Genomic DNA, 18,228 nt, shown 5'->3' with positions numbered 1-18,228 from the left:
ATGGAGTTGGATTTGTTTGAAGAACCAAAAAATCAAGTAGCTATTGATCGGATATTTTTTTCGGAAACTAGGCCAATGTCAAACTTTACTTCGCCAGATGTATCTACAGTAGATTTTTTCGTTTCTGGACAAGGTCCCGAATACATGGATTTAAGACGGAGTAGATTATATGTTCGTGCAAAACTTGTCAAGGCCGATGGAACGGCACTTGACGATACCGATACGTCGAGTATTGTAAATTTGCCTCTTCAAGCTATGTGGACACAAATGGATGTGTATATGAACAATAAACTAGTGTCTTTAAATACGTCAAACTACCCATGGAAAGCCTATATTAACACTATTCTTACCAGTGGGACCGATGAACAGAAATCACAACTTCAGTCACAATTGTTCATGAAAGATTCCGGTGATTTAGCGAATACGGATGGAAAAAACGGAGCTAACACTGGATTGATTCTTCGTCGAGATTTTATCAAGAACAGTAGAGAATTTGAAATGGAGGGACCGCTGTTTGAAGACATATTTTCACTGGATCGCCATTTAATACAAGGCGTCGATTTGTATATAAAACTTTACCGTAGTAGCGACCAGTTTTTTGTCATTTCGGGTGAAGACGCCCCCGCTTACAAGTTACAGTTGTTAGATTGTGTTTATAAGGCATGCAAAATTAAAGTCGATCCTGGCATTATTGTTAACCATATGAAACAGATAGAAACCAAACCAGTCCGTTACTATTTTCAAAGGACAGAAGTGAAACGAAACACTATCAATAAAGACTCAAGGGAGTTTATTTGGGACAATATGTTCAACATCCGCCCAAGTACTCTGGTCTTAGGGCTGATCTCACAAGAAAGCGGAAATGGAACGTACGATACTAACCCTTTCTGTTTCAACCATTACAATGCAACTGATGTAGGACTGTACGTAAACGGAGAGAGCGTTCCAGCGAGACCGTTAAAACTTGACTTTGGGGATAATAGACAGTATGCAACGGCATACGCTAATCTATTTGAGGTCTGTGAAAAAATGAATAGAGACGCAGGACTCACCATTACTAGAGAAGACTATGGAAAAGGGTACACCTTGTATGCTTTTCCATTGGACCCGAAAGGACTTGGAGATGACTATATAAACTTGATGAAGCATGGGAACGTGAGAGCTGAAATAAAATTCAAGACGGGACTACCCTCTGCTGTCACGTGCATAGCGTTTGGAGTATTCGATTCGTTTCTAGAGATAGACCATTCCCGAAACGTTCGCTATATACAGTCATGAATGGGAACGAACTAGAATGTGCCATCCGATCCAATTCGTGTATACAAATGCAGGTGAAAGGAGTATTTGCAAGGAACAATTTACCAACAGGAAAAATACATTACCCCAGTGCCTACATCGTCAACAACCATACGAGTGATCTGCCAGGGGAACATTGGATGGCAATTGTGTTAGAAAGTAAATCACATGGGGTGTTTTTCGACAGTTTTGGAAAACCACCGGAATTCTATGGAGAAGAATTAACACATTTTCTGAACTGTTACGTGAAACAATACGAGTGTTTTAATGTACAAGTGCAACCAAAGTCGTCTTCTCATTGTGGATTGTTTGTGTTAACTTTTCTCATGTTGAATCTATGTTTTAAATATTCATTAAATAGTATTTTCAATATTTTCGATTCAAACGTTTATGCTAACGACCATTTTGTATTTAATTTTGTCAACACTTATTATAGTTTGTGTCAATAAAATATATCATGCGTCCATCGTGTTAAATTATCTGTCCTGTGTCAAATGCTCTCATACCTTATCCGGACGTCAAGATGACAACTTCTCACGATATTTTACCTTTTCAAAGTCCTTGCACTTTCATGATATCGGGAGCGACTCAAAGTGGAAAGACTACATTTGTAATGAAATTACTAAGGCAAGCATCTGTCATGTTTAATACCCCACCGGTTCAAATAGTTTACTGTTATACGGAGTTTCAACCCATTTTTGACCAAGCTCAACAAACTATACCCAATTTGTTACTGTACGAGGGCTTCCCCACAAGAAGTGACATTATAGAATGGACCAACCCGGACAAGCACACAGTCCTTGTACTGGATGACATGATGAGATTGATCAGTAAGAGTGACGAGGCTTTACACATGTCAACCGCGCTATCACATCACAGGAACTGTTCGGTAATTTTCATAACCCAAAACCTGTTTGAAAAAGGAACACATTTCAGATCGATAAGTTTGAATACCCATATTTTTGTACTTATGGCCAATAACAGAGATAAAAAACAACTTCTCGCCTTTGCAAGTCAGGCATTCCCCGGTGAGACGAAATATTTCAAAGAGGCCTATGATAAAGCCATCAGTTATGTTTCAGTTGGGGGATATCTGGTATGCGACTTATCCCCTTATACGGATAAAAAGTACCGCTTGCGTACTTCGATATTTCCAACTGATGACGTCACCATTGTATATGCCCCAAAGAAATAAAACCGGAGACAAGCGCACCTACACCAACAGTTCACAAGAAAGATGCCGTCAAGGATCACCTCATACAGTACATTTCTGAAATTCGTATATGATGCTAACCCTAGACAACAGAAAGTGTTAATTCAGGCAGCTTCGAATGATCAAATCGATATCATATCGGAAATAGCATTAAATATATACAGAGGAAGCTTACCGGTGAACCCCTCTCATATAAGAAAGCTTAGATCTTACATCCTTCACATTCGTTCCTTGTCATCCCGATCGATCACATACACACGGAAAAGGAATATTTTAGTGAGACATCCTACTCTGACTTGTCTTTTGATTAAACCGGTTTTGTCACTTCTAAACGAACAGTAATGGCACAAGAGCTCATACTCGTGTCTAGGGAAAGATACGAACGTCTCATGAATCAACCAGAAACTCACCATCAAACAGACTTGGGTGAAAAGGACAGATTGAAAAACGACCACGACAAAAAACCCATAGCTAACTTTATGCCAATGATAGATCGTTCTTTACCCCAAAAAGTAAAGAAACGCGCGAACGATCTTTACAGATTCGTTTTAGCTCAAGACAACAACCTGTTGAATCATAATGAACAAGGCGAATTATTAGTAAACGGGAAAACAATGACTGGCTCGCACATTGTAGATCTTATTCACCACGTCGTGTCAACACTCCATAGAAAAAAGCCAATTGGAAGTACGGAGTTTCAAGCCATTTTGAGGAAACTGAATGTACCAAAGAGATTATTTGCAGAACGGAGGAAAAAACCTTTAACACAGACGGGAGGCTTATTCGTACAGGGGAAGGGAAGGAGAGACGTCATTCCTGGCATATCACATAAAAAAGAACAGATTCGTTGGATAAAATACTAACTTTATTTTTACAACATATACGATATTTTTTATTCAATAAAATCATCGTGTAATAGTCTTTTTCTTTCTTTTTATATATACCCATAAGGGACGGTATCGTAATTGTCAAGAATAACACGTTTGTCATACGCGAATTTATACTTCTTCTTTTCTTTTCTGCTGAATATTTTTCTCTGGTGAGGTAGTCGACTTATTTTAGTTGGATTAGTTAACGTTTTGCACATGTCCCTGTCCAATGTGATCATCTCCTTGACAGCATTAAAGTTAACAATGTTAGAATTTGTAAAATTAAGTGTAAAACCTTTGACTTTACACGTTTCAGTCTTGAGTGTCCGATACGCATAATTTTTCGGTCCACCGGACACAAATTCTACTATATGCCCCTCGTCTGCCGGTATTTCGGAAGTGAGTTCCCCCAAATAATTTCCTAACGACGGTTCAGGTTTTCCCTTGAGTTTAACAGGATTCTTTTCTTGTAACGTTTTCTGAACAAACGGTCTTAAACAATACACTAACAAAGATAAACATTCTTATGTAGACTTTATTATAACAGGCAGCACTTTGATCTCGTGGGTTAAATAGAACGTGCAGATCCCTCGAATGTTTTAATCGTACTTCCAATTGGCTTTTTTCTATGGAGTGTTGACACGACGTGGTGAATAAGATCTACAATGTGCGAGCCAGTCATTGTTTTCCCGTTTACTAATAATTCGCCTTGTTCATTATGATTCAACAGGTTGTTGTCTTGAGCTAAAACGAATCTGTAAAGATCGTTCGCGCGTTTCTTTACTTTTTGGGGTAAAGAACGATCTATCATTGGCATAAAGTTAGCTATGGGTTTTTTGTCGTGGTCGTTTTTCAATCTGTCCTTTTCACCCAAGTCTGTTTGATGGTGAGTTTCTGGTTGATTCATGAGACGTTCGTATCTTTCCCTAGACACGAGTATGAGCTCTTGTGCCATTACTGTTCGTTTAGAAGTGACAAAACCGGTTTAATCAAAAGACAAGTCAGAGTAGGATGTCTCACTAAAATATTCCTTTTCCGTGTGTATGTGATCGATCGGGATGACAAGGAACGAATGTGAAGGATGTAAGATCTAAGCTTTCTTATATGAGAGGGGTTCAACGGTAAGCTTCCTCTGTATATATTTAATGCTATTTCCGATATGATATCGATTTGATCATTCGAAGCTGCCTGAATTAACACTTTCTGTTGTCTAGGGTTAGCATCATATACGAATTTCAGAAATGTACTGTATGAGGTGATCCTTGACGGCATCTTTCTTGTGAACTGGTGGTGTAGGTGCGCTTGTCTCCGGTTTTATTTCTTTGGGGCATATACAATGGTGACGTCATCAGTTGGAAATATCGAAGTACGCAAGCGGTACTTTTTATCCGTATAAGGGGATAAGTCGCATACCAGATATCCCCCAACTGAAACATAACTGATGGCTTTATCATAGGCCTCTTTGAAATATTTCGTCCCACCGGGGAATGCCTGACTTGCAAAGGCGAGAAGTTGTTTTTTATCTCTGTTATTGGCCATAAGTACAAAAATATGGGTATTCAAACTTATCGATCTGAAATGTGTTCCTTTTTCAAACAGGTTTTGGGTTATGAAAATTACCGAACAGTTCCTGTGATGTGATAGCGCGGTTGACATGTGTAAAGCCTCGTCACTCTTACTGATCAATCTCATCATGTCATCCAGTACAAGGACTGTGTGCTTGTCCGGGTTGGTCCATTCTATAATGTCACTTCTTGTGGGGAAGCCCTCGTACAGTAACAAATTGGGTATAGTTTGTTGAGCTTGGTCAAAAATGGGTTGAAACTCCGTATAACAGTAAACTATTTGAACCGGTGAGGTATTAAACATGACAGATGCTTGCCTTAGTAATTTCATTACAAATGTAGTCTTTCCACTTTGAGTCGCTCCCGATATCATGAAAGTGCAAGGACTTTGAAAAGGTAAAATATCGTGAGAAGTTGTCATCTTGACGTCCGGATAAGGTATGAGAGCATTTGACACAGGACAGATAATTTAACACGATGGACGCATGATATATTTTATTGACACAAACTATAATAAGTGTTGATAAAATTAAATACAAAATGGTCGTTAGCATAAACGTTTGAATCGAAAATATTGAAAATACTATTTAATGAATATTTAAAACATAGATTCAACATGAGAAAAGTTAACACAAACAATCCACAATGAGAAGACGACTTTGGTTGCACTTGTACATTAAAACACTCGTATTGTTTCACGTAACAGTTCAGAAAATGTGTTAATTCTTCTCCATAGAATTCCGGTGGTTTTCCAAAACTGTCGAAAAACACCCCATGTGATTTACTTTCTAACACAATTGCCATCCAATGTTCCCCTGGCAGATCACTCGGATGGTTGTTGACGATGTAGGCACTGGGGTAATGTATTTTTCCTGTTGGTAAATTGTTCCTTGCAAATACTCCTTTCACCTGCATTTGTATACACGAATTGGATCGGATGGCACATTCTAGTTCGTTCCCATTCATGACTGTATATAGCGAACGTTTCGGGAATGGTCTATCTCTAGAAACGAATCGAATACTCCAAACTTTATGCACGTGACAGCAGAGGGTAGTCCCGTCTTGAATTTTATTTCAGCTCTCACGTTCCCATGCTTCACCAAGTTTATATAGTCATCTCCAAGTCCTTTCGGGTCCAATGGAAAAGCATACAAGGTGTACCCTTTTCCATAGTCTTCTCTAGTAATGGTGAGTCCTGCGTCTCTATTCATTTTTTCACAGACCTCAAATAGATTAGCGTATGCCGTTGCATACTGTCTATTATCCCCAAAGTCAAGTTTTAACGGTCTCGCTGGAACGCTCTCTCCGTTTACGTACAGTCCTACATCAGTTGCATTGTAATGGTTGAAACAGAAAGGGTTAGTATCGTACGTTCCATTTCCGCTTTCTTGTGAGATCAGCCCTAAGACCAGAGTACTTGGGCGGATGTTGAACATATTGTCCCAAATAAACTCCCTTGAGTCTTTATTGATAGTGTTTCGTTTCACTTCTGTCCTTTGAAAATAGTAACGGACTGGTTTGGTTTCTATCTGTTTCATATGGTTAACAATAATGCCAGGATCGACTTTAATTTTGCATGCCTTATAAACACAATCTAACAACTGTAACTTGTAGGCGGGGGCGTCTTCACCCGAAATGACAAAAAACTGGTCGCTACTACGGTAAAGTTTTATATACAAATCGACGCCTTGTATTAAATGGCGATCCAGTGAAAATATGTCTTCAAACAGCGGTCCCTCCATTTCAAATTCTCTACTGTTCTTGATAAAATCTCGACGAAGAATCAATCCAGTGTTAGCTCCGTTTTTTCCATCCGTATTCGCTAAATCACCGGAATCTTTCATGAACAATTGTGACTGAAGTTGTGATTTCTGTTCATCGGTCCCACTGGTAAGAATAGTGTTAATATAGGCTTTCCATGGGTAGTTTGACGTATTTAAAGACACTAGTTTATTGTTCATATACACATCCATTTGTGTCCACATAGCTTGAAGAGGCAAATTTACAATACTCGACGTATCGGTATCGTCAAGTGCCGTTCCATCGGCCTTGACAAGTTTTGCACGAACATATAATCTACTCCGTCTTAAATCCATGTATTCGGGACCTTGTCCAGAAACGAAAAAATCTACTGTAGATACATCTGGCGAAGTAAAGTTTGACATTGGCCTAGTTTCCGAAAAAAATATCCGATCAATAGCTACTTTATTTTTTGGTTCTTCAAACAAATCCAACTCCATCGGAATGCTAATGTCTTTATTTTCGTCGTTTAAATACGCCATTTCTTTGCTGCTCCTCTATTAAAAATGGAAGGTTCAGTTTCGAAATCTATTTTCCGAGGTTTATTCCTTGAAGTGTGTTTTTTCTTGCTCGGTGCACTGTTTTTAGCTTTCTGTTTTTTACCTGTTGCCTCTTTGAGCTTTCCAACTTTACTGTTTTTTGGTTTTGATTTCCTGCCTTTTATACCGTCAGATTTAGCCTTTTTTCCCTGTAGGACGTGAGGGTCTTTGTCGTTCTTCTGTTGTTTCAGTTCTGAAGCAGCACGTTCTTCGATTGCCACTGTTGGGGCTATTTGCTCCACCTTGGTTTCAATTTTAGGTAAGTTTTTCTTCAGAATGACAAATCGATGTCTGCTGTAACGTCTAGGAAAACCCTTTCCTAATTGATTATTGTGTTGTTTTTTTAAATATTTGGCTTGATTTATGGCCTCTTGCCATACCAATGCATCACTGATGTAAGGAGATTTAGACATCTCTACAGAAAGGAATACTTCTTTAAGTGAAGTGTTACACAGGCGTCCAAATTGACAACTGAACACGGTTGTCCCTTGTCGTCTTTTAAATAGATATGAACTTGGTTCAATTGTCCCAAACGTACAGGAACATAATAAGGAGTGTTAAAGATGATATGTGACCTGTAGTGTTTTTTCTTGTTAATGACATGTGCCTCCGTTGCGTCTTTACTGATGTAAATTTTTCGAAGGATTGGTTTCTCAGTAGATCCGACAAAACTCTCTTCACAAATGTTTGAATAGACGTAAACATCGTCTATATATTTTGACGAGCTTTTATAAGTGAGATCGATTTCTGTCAATGCCACTACCCAGTATGCTTCAAGATTTATTTGCCTATCCAATTGTACAGTGAAGTCGTGAGCCATGTTCTTTTCAAACAAATCGGAACCATCGGACGACTTGAGAACCATACGTATACTCATCTTGAACGAAAATGACGTTGTGTTAAATGAAGTCGTGTTATTTATTTACTTCTGGATGTCCAAAGCGGGAACCCATGAGTCGAACTTTTTAGGGTAGCCAAGCCAACGAACCAATACCTGTTTAACGCCATTTTTTTGTCGTCTTTTAACAACCTTTTCTATTTTCCATATGGTATCGCCATCCTTCCGTACTTTCTGAACTTCACTATCTTGGAAGGTCCCTTCTATTTCGTCATTTTGAAGGTCAACGACCTTATACAGACTAAGATTTTGTCGAAAATACCGACGAGAAATCTTGAATATCTCCTCTGTCCATTTCTGTAGATAGCCACGTTGAAATGGATGACTTTTGAATGTAAGTCGGACAAGATCATTTATTTTATACCTAAAGCTTTTTTTCCTTCTTTTGATCTCTGTTTTTTTAATAACTTTCTTTTCCCTTTTCTTAGGATTTCGGGCAAGATACGCACTTAAACGAACTTCATCTGCATTGCGTTTAGTCACATCAACCGGTGAGAAACCACCAAGTGTACGATGCGGCCTTGCGTTATACCCCTTGACCATATCTTGAAGAACATTTACGTATTTATACGTTTGGTTGTGTCTGAAATACCTGAATAAAATCGACTTAACAGTTCGAATGCTTCTCTCGACAATTGCACATTTCGTATCGTTAAGAGAATAATACGTGTTTACCCCCTGGTTCGAAAGATACTTCCGTACGTATTGGTTTTTAAATTCTTTTCCTAAGTCTGATCGAATGGAGGTAGGCTTCCTTTTTCCACTCATAATTGTTTTCAAGGCATTTAGTACACTGGTGTGGGTTTTATCCACAATTGGTTGTATCCATAGAAACTTTGAAAAACAATCAATAACAAATAATAAGAATTTGTTTCCCGAGTTGAAGGTTTGGAATTTATCTAGTTGGGCCAAGTCCATTTCCCAGAGACTATCTATTGTATCCACAACATATCGACTTTTTTTAAATTTGTGTACATTATTTCGTGATAGACTGTAGGTGTCCTGGTCTTGTAGCCATTGCTTTATTTTGTGCCTTCCTATTTTAATTTTTCCTTCTTGTTTCACTATGTTATATAATTTGTCAGAACCCGTAAAGGCAGCAGCATGTTTAGGGTCATGCCATATTTTTTGCAAATAGTCCTCGTAGTTTAACGAACTCATATCGAATAATACACTTTATGTGAACCTGTTATTTATAACGATTTTGTTTTTTTCGTAATTTCCGGTTGCAGATTTCCGGGTTTTTTTGTGACTGCATTTGTCTTTGTATACCGAATGAAACAAAGCTTTCGTAACAGTTTCAATAAATACAAAACATTTGATCTTTTTTTCCAAAATTTATTTATTATAATATAAAAAAATACATAAATAATCATAATCAAACAAATTTATCATGTCTTTTTTTTGTTTTTATTAGTTCTTCACCAGCTCTTTTCATAGCACTGTTTATATTTGGTTCCAATCTCTGCCAATATTTCCATTGTTTAGGGTTGAACTGTATACCGCACTTTTTAAAATGTTTAACATCCACCCAGACTTGTTTTCTGATTGAACATACAGTTACTTTATAGTTTCCCGGGAGATCAAACTGTTCAAAATATCTACATGTCCTATTGTTTATCATCATCATATTTCTGTTCGTATGATCTATCGAAATCCTTTTACAGTCTGTCTGGTTATTGGATACTCTCCGGGACATTTCACTGGTTACAGCTAAACTTGATGACATCAGAGCAACAAGTACAACGACACCAGTCCATTTAATCACGTCTAAATGCTTTGCATATTTTTCATACATGGAGGAAATGTTGGACGCCAAACTTAACTGAGAAGGCATTTTACTCCCCATATTAAGCATTAAAGGTTCGTTTCGTTCTACAGACTCGAACGATATTTCTCTTGAATTCATGTTGTGTTCTGAACCAACAGGAGACGCAATGGATCACTCAGACAGGTTTAACGCTTTTATACCTCGTCCTTCATAAAGGTTCGGCAAATGGGTTACAGTTTGAACACATGAGCATCCCTTCTTGGTTTTGATGGTCTTCTGATAAAATACAAGGGGTCGTAGTTTCTATTTCAGGAACAGTCTCTCTGACGTCAGGAAATGTCCCTTTCAACGCTTCCCACTTGTCATATGTGAGAGAAATGCCCTTCTTTGTTGAAACTATCTGATTGGTTTCAGGTATCTTCCAGCGTTGTCTGACATCAACTGTTGGGTACGTTTTGTTAACAGAAACGTACACACCTCTACCAAGATGAAAAGTCATTTCAGGAACCCCTGTAACGTCATCAATCATCTGACTTATAGCCTCTTCGATTTCGTTAACATACATTTCTAATAGCTGCCATTGGTTCAAATCCAGTGCGATTCCCTTTTTTGTAGGAACATACACTTCTGCTGAATTCTTTTCGTATTTACGGATGTGAATCAACACCTTGTCACGCCATTCATTGACGACGACAAATATATCTCCTCCTATAGGTAACATGGCTCTATCTTTTGATACTTCTGATTTAATCTTTGACTCTTTCAAAAGATGTACTAAACTTGACTTGCCTTCATCAGTCAATGCTGTACAAAAACATTCAAATGCCCTTGGGCCCCTTCTCTGAAGTGTTGTAATGAGTTGTCTAGTTTTCGAATAAGAGTTTGAATTCTGTAAAATTTCTTCCCTCATCTCATCTGTCAGGATCCCATTCTGATACAAATGATCAACAACAAGATCTGTTGGTGTTTCTTTTACCAATTGCACGTAATTTCTCTTTAAGGACTGTCTGTGCTCTTCCTGCATGTTGACGATTGGATTGTATTTCTTATTCTGATACCCTGAACAATTCCAGACGTGTATTTATAATGATCTAAGAGAACAGGTGCTAGAGGGCTGAAAATCTACGGATTGGGGGCTATAATATCTGAAGATCGTAAGTTTTTATACACCCTTTGTCTGTGGTCTTGGGATAAAATTGGGGTACATATCTTCTCCATTGTAAAAATACGTCGCCTGAATCGATCGGCATCGATGACGTATGTCATCCAATGCCCCTTTCGTGCCTCACGGTTTGCAAACGACCAAACTATCATGGGGTGGATTTCTTTAATTTTTTCATCCGATAGAAAGCGAACCTACAAAGAATTAGATTTAAACAATAATAAATTTGGGGGGCGACAAAAAATAGTTTTTTTCACAATAATAAATTGGGGGCGAAATAAAAACAATATTCAACATATGATATTTTATAATCCACGGCTAAAGAAATAAAATAAAAACAAAGAACAATAAAAACACGGGGGAAAAATATTTTTCAAAATGTTTATTATAATTAAATTGGGGGCGAAAAAATATTTTACAATTCACAGTTTAGAAAAGAAAAAATAATAAAGACAAAACAATGTAAAAAAATATTGAAGGGGAAAACTTTTTTTTTTCATTGATATTTTACTCACCCTCTTAATTTCTTTTGAAAGAACGTTTGACATTTTACATCAATTGCATAGATAAAAAAAACAACACGAAAGACTGATTTCTATATATAGTAATCATTTTTATGATTACATCTATTAATAGAAGAAGAAAACACAGGTAAATGTATTTTGAACCAACGGACTTTGATGACATGAAAATTATAACCCCCAACAGGTGGCTCAGGAATCAACGACTTCTCTAATTTATTCAAAAGTTTAAAAGTAGTATAACCCCAAAAATAAAGATCAATAAAGACATCTGTCATTTGTCATGGGGTATTTTTAGAAATTGACTGTATATCTTATTATAGTTGGGGTTCAATCATTATAAACCCCCACATATAGACATCTCCTTTATTGGGGTTCTCCCTTAGAAATACTATTTTTAGATTTGAGTTGGGGGGGGATAACATCACCCTATTACTACTAGCGGCAGAGAGTTAGCAAACTGCCAGGGCAACTAACTAATAACACTAAAGTTGTGCTCAGCCGATAAACTCGCCGGTATTTTTGAAAAAACGGAGAAAACGATTAGACCCAATAGCGTTAGCGGAGGTGTCATTTTGTTAACGTTATCGTAAACACGCACACCTTAGGTTGACAGACGTTGCGGGCATAATATTTGGGCCACATATAAAAAATTGATATCGACTTGTAGCACAGGAACAGGGCAACAAATTCACACCAGTAGATGTATGCTTTGTTGTAACAACTTTCGGCATTTAGCACACTCCCGGAAATCTATGAAAGTCTGGAAAGTCGCTTCCGTTTAATGAATTGTGGACAAACTATACATGCGACCCCCTATAAATAGCGGCAGAGAGTTAGCAAACTGCCAGGGCAACTAACTAATAACACTAAAGTTGTGCTCAGCCGATAAACTCGCCGGTATTTTTGAAAAAACGGAGAAAACGATTAGACCCAATAGCGTTAGCGGAGGTGTCATTTTGTTAACGTTATCGTAAACACGCACACCTTAGGTTGACAGACGTTGCGGGCATAATATTTGGGCCACATATAAAAAATTGATATCGACTTGTAGCACAGGAACAGGGCAACAAATTCACACCAGTAGATGTATGCTTTGTTGTAACAACTTTCGGCATTTAGCACACTCCCGGAAATCTATGAAAGTCTGGAAAGTCGCTTCCGTTTAATGAATTGTGGACAAACTATACATGCGACCCCCTATAAATAGCGGCAGAAAGTTAGCAAACTGCCAGGGCAACTAACTAATAACACTAAAGTTGTGCTCAGCCGATAAACTCGCCGGTATTTTTGAAAAAACGGAGAAAACGATTAGACCCAATAGCGTTAGCGGAGGTGTCATTTTGTTAACGTTATCGTAAACACGCACACCTTAGGTTGACAGACGTTGCGGGCATAATATTTGGGCCACATATAAAAAATTGATATCGACTTGTAGCACAGGAACAGGGCAACAAATTCACACCAGTAGATGTATGCTTTGTTGTAACAACTTTCGGCATTTAGCACACTCCCGGAAATCTATGAAAGTCTGGAAAGTCGCTTCCGTTTAATGAATTGTGGACAAACTATACATGCGACCCCCTATAAATAGCGGCAGAAAGTTAGCAAACTGCCAGGGCAACTAACTAATAACACTAAAGTTGTGCTCAGCCGATAAACTCGCCGGTATTTTTGAAAAAACGGAGAAAACGATTAGACCCAATAGCGTTAGCGGAGGTGTCATTTTGTTAACGTTATCGTAAACACGCACACCTTAGGTTGACAGACGTTGCGGGCATAATATTTGGGCCACATATAAAAAATTGATATCGACTTGTAGCACAGGAACAGGGCAACAAATTCACACCAGTAGATGTATGCTTTGTTGTAACAACTTTCGGCATTTAGCACACTCCCGGAAATCTATGAAAGTCTGGAAAGTCGCTTCCGTTTAATGAATTGTGGACAAACTATACATGCGACCCCCTATAAATAGCGGCAGAAAGTTAGCAAACTGCCAGGGCAACTAACTAATAACACTAAAGTTGTGCTCAACCGATAAACTCGCCGGTATTTTTGAAAAAACGGAGAAAACGATTAGACCCAATAGCGTTAGCGGAGGTGTCATTTTGTTAACGTTATCGTAAACACGCACACCTTAGGTTGACAGACGTTGCGGGCATAATATTTGGGCCACATATAAAAAATTGATATCGACTTGTAGCACAGGAACAGGGCAACAAATTCACACCAGTAGATGTATGCTTTGTTGTAACAACTTTCGGCATTTAGCACACTCCCGGAAATCTATGAAAGTCTGGAAAGTCGCTTCCGTTTAATGAATTGTGGACAAACTATACATGCGACCCCCTATAAATAGCGGCAGAAAGTTAGCAAACTGCCAGGGCAACTAACTAATAACACTAAAGTTGTGCTCAGCCGATAAACTCGCCGGTATTTTTGAAAAAACGGAGAAAACGATTAGACCCAATAGCGTTAGCGGAGGTGTCATTTTGTTAACGTTATCGTAAACACGCACACCTTAGGTTGACAGACGTTGCGGGCATAATATTTGGGCCACATATAAAAAATTGATATCGACTTGTAGCACAGGAACAGGGCAACAAATTCACACCAGTAGATGTATGCTTTGTTGTAACAACTTTCGGCATTTAGCACACTCCCGGAAATCGATGAAAGTCTGGAAAGTCGCTTCCGTTTAATGAATTGTGGACAAACTATACATGCGACCCCCTATAAATAGCGGCAGAAAGTTAGCAAACTGCCAGGGCAACTAACTAATAACACTAAAGTTGTGCTCAGCCGATAAACTCGCCGGTATTTTTGAAAAAACGGAGAAAACGATTAGACCCAATAGCGTTAGCGGAGGTGTCATTTTGTTAACGTTATCGTAAACACGCACACCTTAGGTTGACAGACGTTGCGGGCATAATATTTGGGCCACATATAAAAAATTGATATCGACTTGTAGCACAGGAACAGGGCAACAAATTCACACCAGTAGATGTATGCTTTGTTGTAACAACTTTCGGCATTTAGCACACTCCCGGAAATCTATGAAAGTCTGGAAAGTCGCTTCCGTTTAATGAATTGTGGACAAACTATACATGCGACCCCCTATAAATAGCGGCAGAAAGTTAGCAAACTGCCAGGGCAACTAACTAATAACACTAAAGTTGTGCTCAGCCGATAAACTCGCCGGTATTTTTGAAAAAACGGAGAAAACGATTAGACCCAATAGCGTTAGCGGAGGTGTCATTTTGTTAACGTTATCGTAAACACGCACACCTTAGGTTGACAGACGTTGCGGGCATAATATTTGGGCCACATATAAAAAATTGATATCGACTTGTAGCACAGGAACAGGGCAACAAATTCACACCAGTAGATGTATGCTTTGTTGTAACAACTTTCGGCATTTAGCACACTCCCGGAAATCTATGAAAGTCTGGAAAGTCGCTTCCGTTTAATGAATTGTGGACAAACTATACATGCGACCCCCTATAAATAGCGGCAGAAAGTTAGCAAACTGCCAGGGCAACTAACTAATAACACTAAAGTTGTGCTCAGCCGATAAACTCGCCGGTATTTTTGAAAAAACGGAGAAAACGATTAGACCCAATAGCGTTAGCGGAGGTGTCATTTTGTTAACGTTATCGTAAACACGCACACCTTAGGTTGACAGACGTTGCGGGCATAATATTTGGGCCACATATACAAAATTGATATCGACTTGTAGCACAGGAACAGGGCAACAAATTCACACCAGTAGATGTATGCTTTGTTGTAACAACTTTCGGCATTTAGCACACTCCCGGAAATCTATGAAAGTCTGGAAAGTCGCTTCCGTTTAATGAATTGTGGACAAACTATACATGCGACCCCCTATAAATAGCGGCAGAAAGTTAGCAAACTGCCAGGGCAACTAACTAATAACACTAAAGTTGTGCTCAGCCGATAAACTCGCCGGTATTTTTGAAAAAACAGAGAAAACGATTAGACCCAATAGCGTTAGCGGAGGTGTCATTTTGTTAACGTTATCGTAAACACGCACACCTTAGGTTGACAGACGTTGCGGGCATAATATTTGGGCCACATATACAAAATTGATATCGACTTGTAGCACAGGAACAGGGCAACAAATTCACACCAGTAGATGTATGCTTTGTTGTAACAACTTTCGGCATTTAGCACACTCCCGGAAATCTATGAAAGTCTGGAAAGTCGCTTCCGTTTAATGAATTGTGGACAAACTATACATGCGACCCCCTATAAATAGCGGCAGAAAGTTAGCAAACTGCCAGGGCAACTAACTAATAACACTAAAGTTGTGCTCAGCCGATAAACTCGCCGGTATTTTTGAAAAAACGGAGAAAACGATTAGACCCAATAGCGTTAGCGGAGGTGTCATTTTGTTAACGTTATCGTAAACACGCACACCTTAGGTTGACAGACGTTGCGGGCATAATATTTGGGCCACATATAAAAAATTGATATCGACTTGTAGCACAGGAACAGGGCAACAAATTCACACCAGTAGATGTATGCTTTGTTGTAACAACTTTCGGCATTTAGCACACTCCCGGAAATCTATGAAAGTCTGGAAAGTCGCTTCCGTTTAATGAATTGTGGACAAACTATACATGCGACCCCCTATAAATAGCGGCAGAAAGTTAGCAAACTGCCAGGGTAACTAACTAATAACACTAAAGTTGTGCTCAGCCGATAAACTCGCCGGTATTTTTGAAAAAACGGAGAAAACGATTAGACCCAATAGCGTTAGCGGAGGTGTCATTTTGTTAACGTTATCGTAAACACGCACACCTTAGGTTGACAGACGTTGCGGGCATAATATTTGGGCCACATATAAAAAATTGATATCGACTTGTAGCACAGGAACAGGGCAACAAATTCACACCAGTAGATGTATGCTTTGTTGTAACAACTTTCGGCATTTAGCACACTCCCGGAAATCTATGAAAGTCTGGAAAGTCGCTTCCGTTTAATGAATTGTGGACAAACTATACATGCGACCCCCTATAAATAGCGGCAGAAAGTTAGCAAACTGCCAGGGCAACTAACTAATAACACTAAAGTTGTGCTCAGCCGATAAACTCGCCGGTATTTTTGAAAAAACGGAGAAAACGATTAGACCCAATAGCGTTAGCGGAGGTGTCATTTTGTTAACGTTATCGTAAACACGCACACCTTAGGTTGACAGACGTTGCGGGCATAATATTTGGGCCACATATAAAAAATTGATATCGACTTGTAGCACAGGAACAGGGCAACAAATTCACACCAGTAGATGTATGCTTTGTTGTAACAACTTTCGGCATTTAGCACACTCCCGGAAATCTATGAAAGTCTGGAAAGTCGCTTCCGTTTAATGAATTGTGGACAAACTATACATGCGACCCCCTATAAATAGCGGCAGAAAGTTAGCAAACTGCCAGGGCAACTAACTAATAACACTAAAGTTGTGCTCAGCCGATAAACTCGCCGGTATTTTTGAAAAAACGGAGAAAACGATTAGACCCAATAGCGTTAGCGGAGGTGTCATTTTGTTAACATTATCGTAAACACGCACACCTTAGGTTGACAGACGTTGCGGGCATAATGTTTGGGCCAGATATAAAAAATTGATATCGACTTGTAGCACAGGAACAGGGCAACAAATTCACACCAGTAGATGTATGCTTTGTTGTAACAACTTTCGGCATTTAGCACACTCCCGGAAATCTATGAAAGTCTGGAAAGTCGCTTCCGTTTAATGAATTGTGGACAAACTATACATGCGACCCCCTATAAATAGCGGCAGAAAGTTAGCAAACTGCCAGGGCAACTAACTAATAACACTAAAGTTGTGCTCAGCCGATAAACTCGCCGGTATTTTTGAAAAAACGGAGAAAACGATTAGACCCAATAGCGTTAGCGGAGGTGTCATTTTGTTAACGTTATCGTAAACACGCACACCTTAGGTTGACAGACGTTGCGGGCATAATATTTGGGCCACATATAAAAAATTGATATCGACTTGTAGCACAGGAACAGGGCAACAAATTCACACCAGTAGATGTATGCTTTGTTGTAACAACTTTCGGCATTTAGCACACTCCCGGAAATCTATGAAAGTCTGGAAAGTCGCTTCCGTTTAATGAATTGTGGACAAACTATACATGCGACCCCCTATAAATAGCGGCAGAAAGTTAGCAAACTGCCAGGGCAACTAACTAATAACACTAAAGTTGTGCTCAGCCGATAAACTCGCCGGTATTTTTGAAAAAACGGAGAAAACGATTAGACCCAATAGCGTTAGCGGAGGTGTCATTTTGTTAACGTTATCGTAAACACGCACACCTTAGGTTGACAGACGTTGCGGGCATAATGTTTGGGCCACATATAAAAAATTGATATCGACTTGTAGCACAGGAACAGGGCAACAAATTCACACCAGTAGATGTATGCTTTGTTGTAACAACTTTCGGCATTTAGCACACTCCCGGAAATCTATGAAAGTCTGGAAAGTCGCTTCCGTTTAATGAATTGTGGACAAACTATACATGCGACCCCCTATAAATAGCGGCAGAA

At 39.0% G+C, this 18,228-nt stretch overlaps 4 protein-coding genes across 4 annotated transcripts; 1 reads left to right on the top strand and 3 right to left on the bottom strand.

The window, feature by feature from the left end:
* On the top strand, positions 1-1,278 carry LOC139509188 (uncharacterized protein F54H12.2-like). Its single transcript, XM_071296100.1, has one exon. It carries the CDS (start codon positions 1-3, stop codon positions 1,276-1,278), a length of 1,278 nt encoding a protein of 425 aa, XP_071152201.1.
* A 4,627-nt stretch (positions 1,279-5,905) lies between these two features.
* Positions 5,906-7,183, bottom strand: LOC139509187 (uncharacterized protein F54H12.2-like). The gene has a single exon (XM_071296099.1). The coding sequence runs from the start codon at positions 7,181-7,183 to the stop codon at positions 5,906-5,908; it is 1,278 nt and encodes a 425-aa protein (XP_071152200.1).
* Positions 7,184-8,204: 1,021 nt separating this feature from the next.
* Positions 8,205-8,723, bottom strand: LOC139509186 (uncharacterized). The gene has a single exon (XM_071296098.1). It carries the CDS (start codon positions 8,721-8,723, stop codon positions 8,205-8,207), a length of 519 nt encoding a protein of 172 aa, XP_071152199.1.
* A 1,436-nt stretch (positions 8,724-10,159) lies between these two features.
* LOC139509185 (uncharacterized) lies at positions 10,160-10,975 on the bottom strand. Its single transcript, XM_071296097.1, has one exon. The coding sequence runs from the start codon at positions 10,973-10,975 to the stop codon at positions 10,160-10,162; it is 816 nt and encodes a 271-aa protein (XP_071152198.1).
* Between the last annotated feature and the right edge of the window lie 7,253 nt (positions 10,976-18,228).

Source organism: Mytilus edulis, unplaced genomic scaffold (genome assembly GCF_963676685.1).
Source record: "Mytilus edulis unplaced genomic scaffold, xbMytEdul2.2 SCAFFOLD_296, whole genome shotgun sequence".
NCBI lineage: Eukaryota > Metazoa > Mollusca > Bivalvia > Mytilida > Mytilidae > Mytilus > Mytilus edulis.
This window is presented reverse-complemented; position numbering and strand designations above follow the sequence as displayed.

Excerpts from the sequence above, each read along its gene's own strand:
- LOC139509185 (XM_071296097.1), bottom strand. The coding sequence starts at position 10,975 with ATGCAGGAAGAGCACAGACAGTCCTTAAAGAGAAATTACGTGCAATTG.
- LOC139509188 (XM_071296100.1), top strand. The coding sequence starts at position 1 with ATGGAGTTGGATTTGTTTGAAGAACCAAAAAATCAAGTAGCTATTGAT.
- LOC139509187 (XM_071296099.1), bottom strand. The coding sequence starts at position 7,183 with ATGGAGTTGGATTTGTTTGAAGAACCAAAAAATAAAGTAGCTATTGAT.
- LOC139509186 (XM_071296098.1), bottom strand. The coding sequence starts at position 8,723 with ATGGTCAAGGGGTATAACGCAAGGCCGCATCGTACACTTGGTGGTTTC.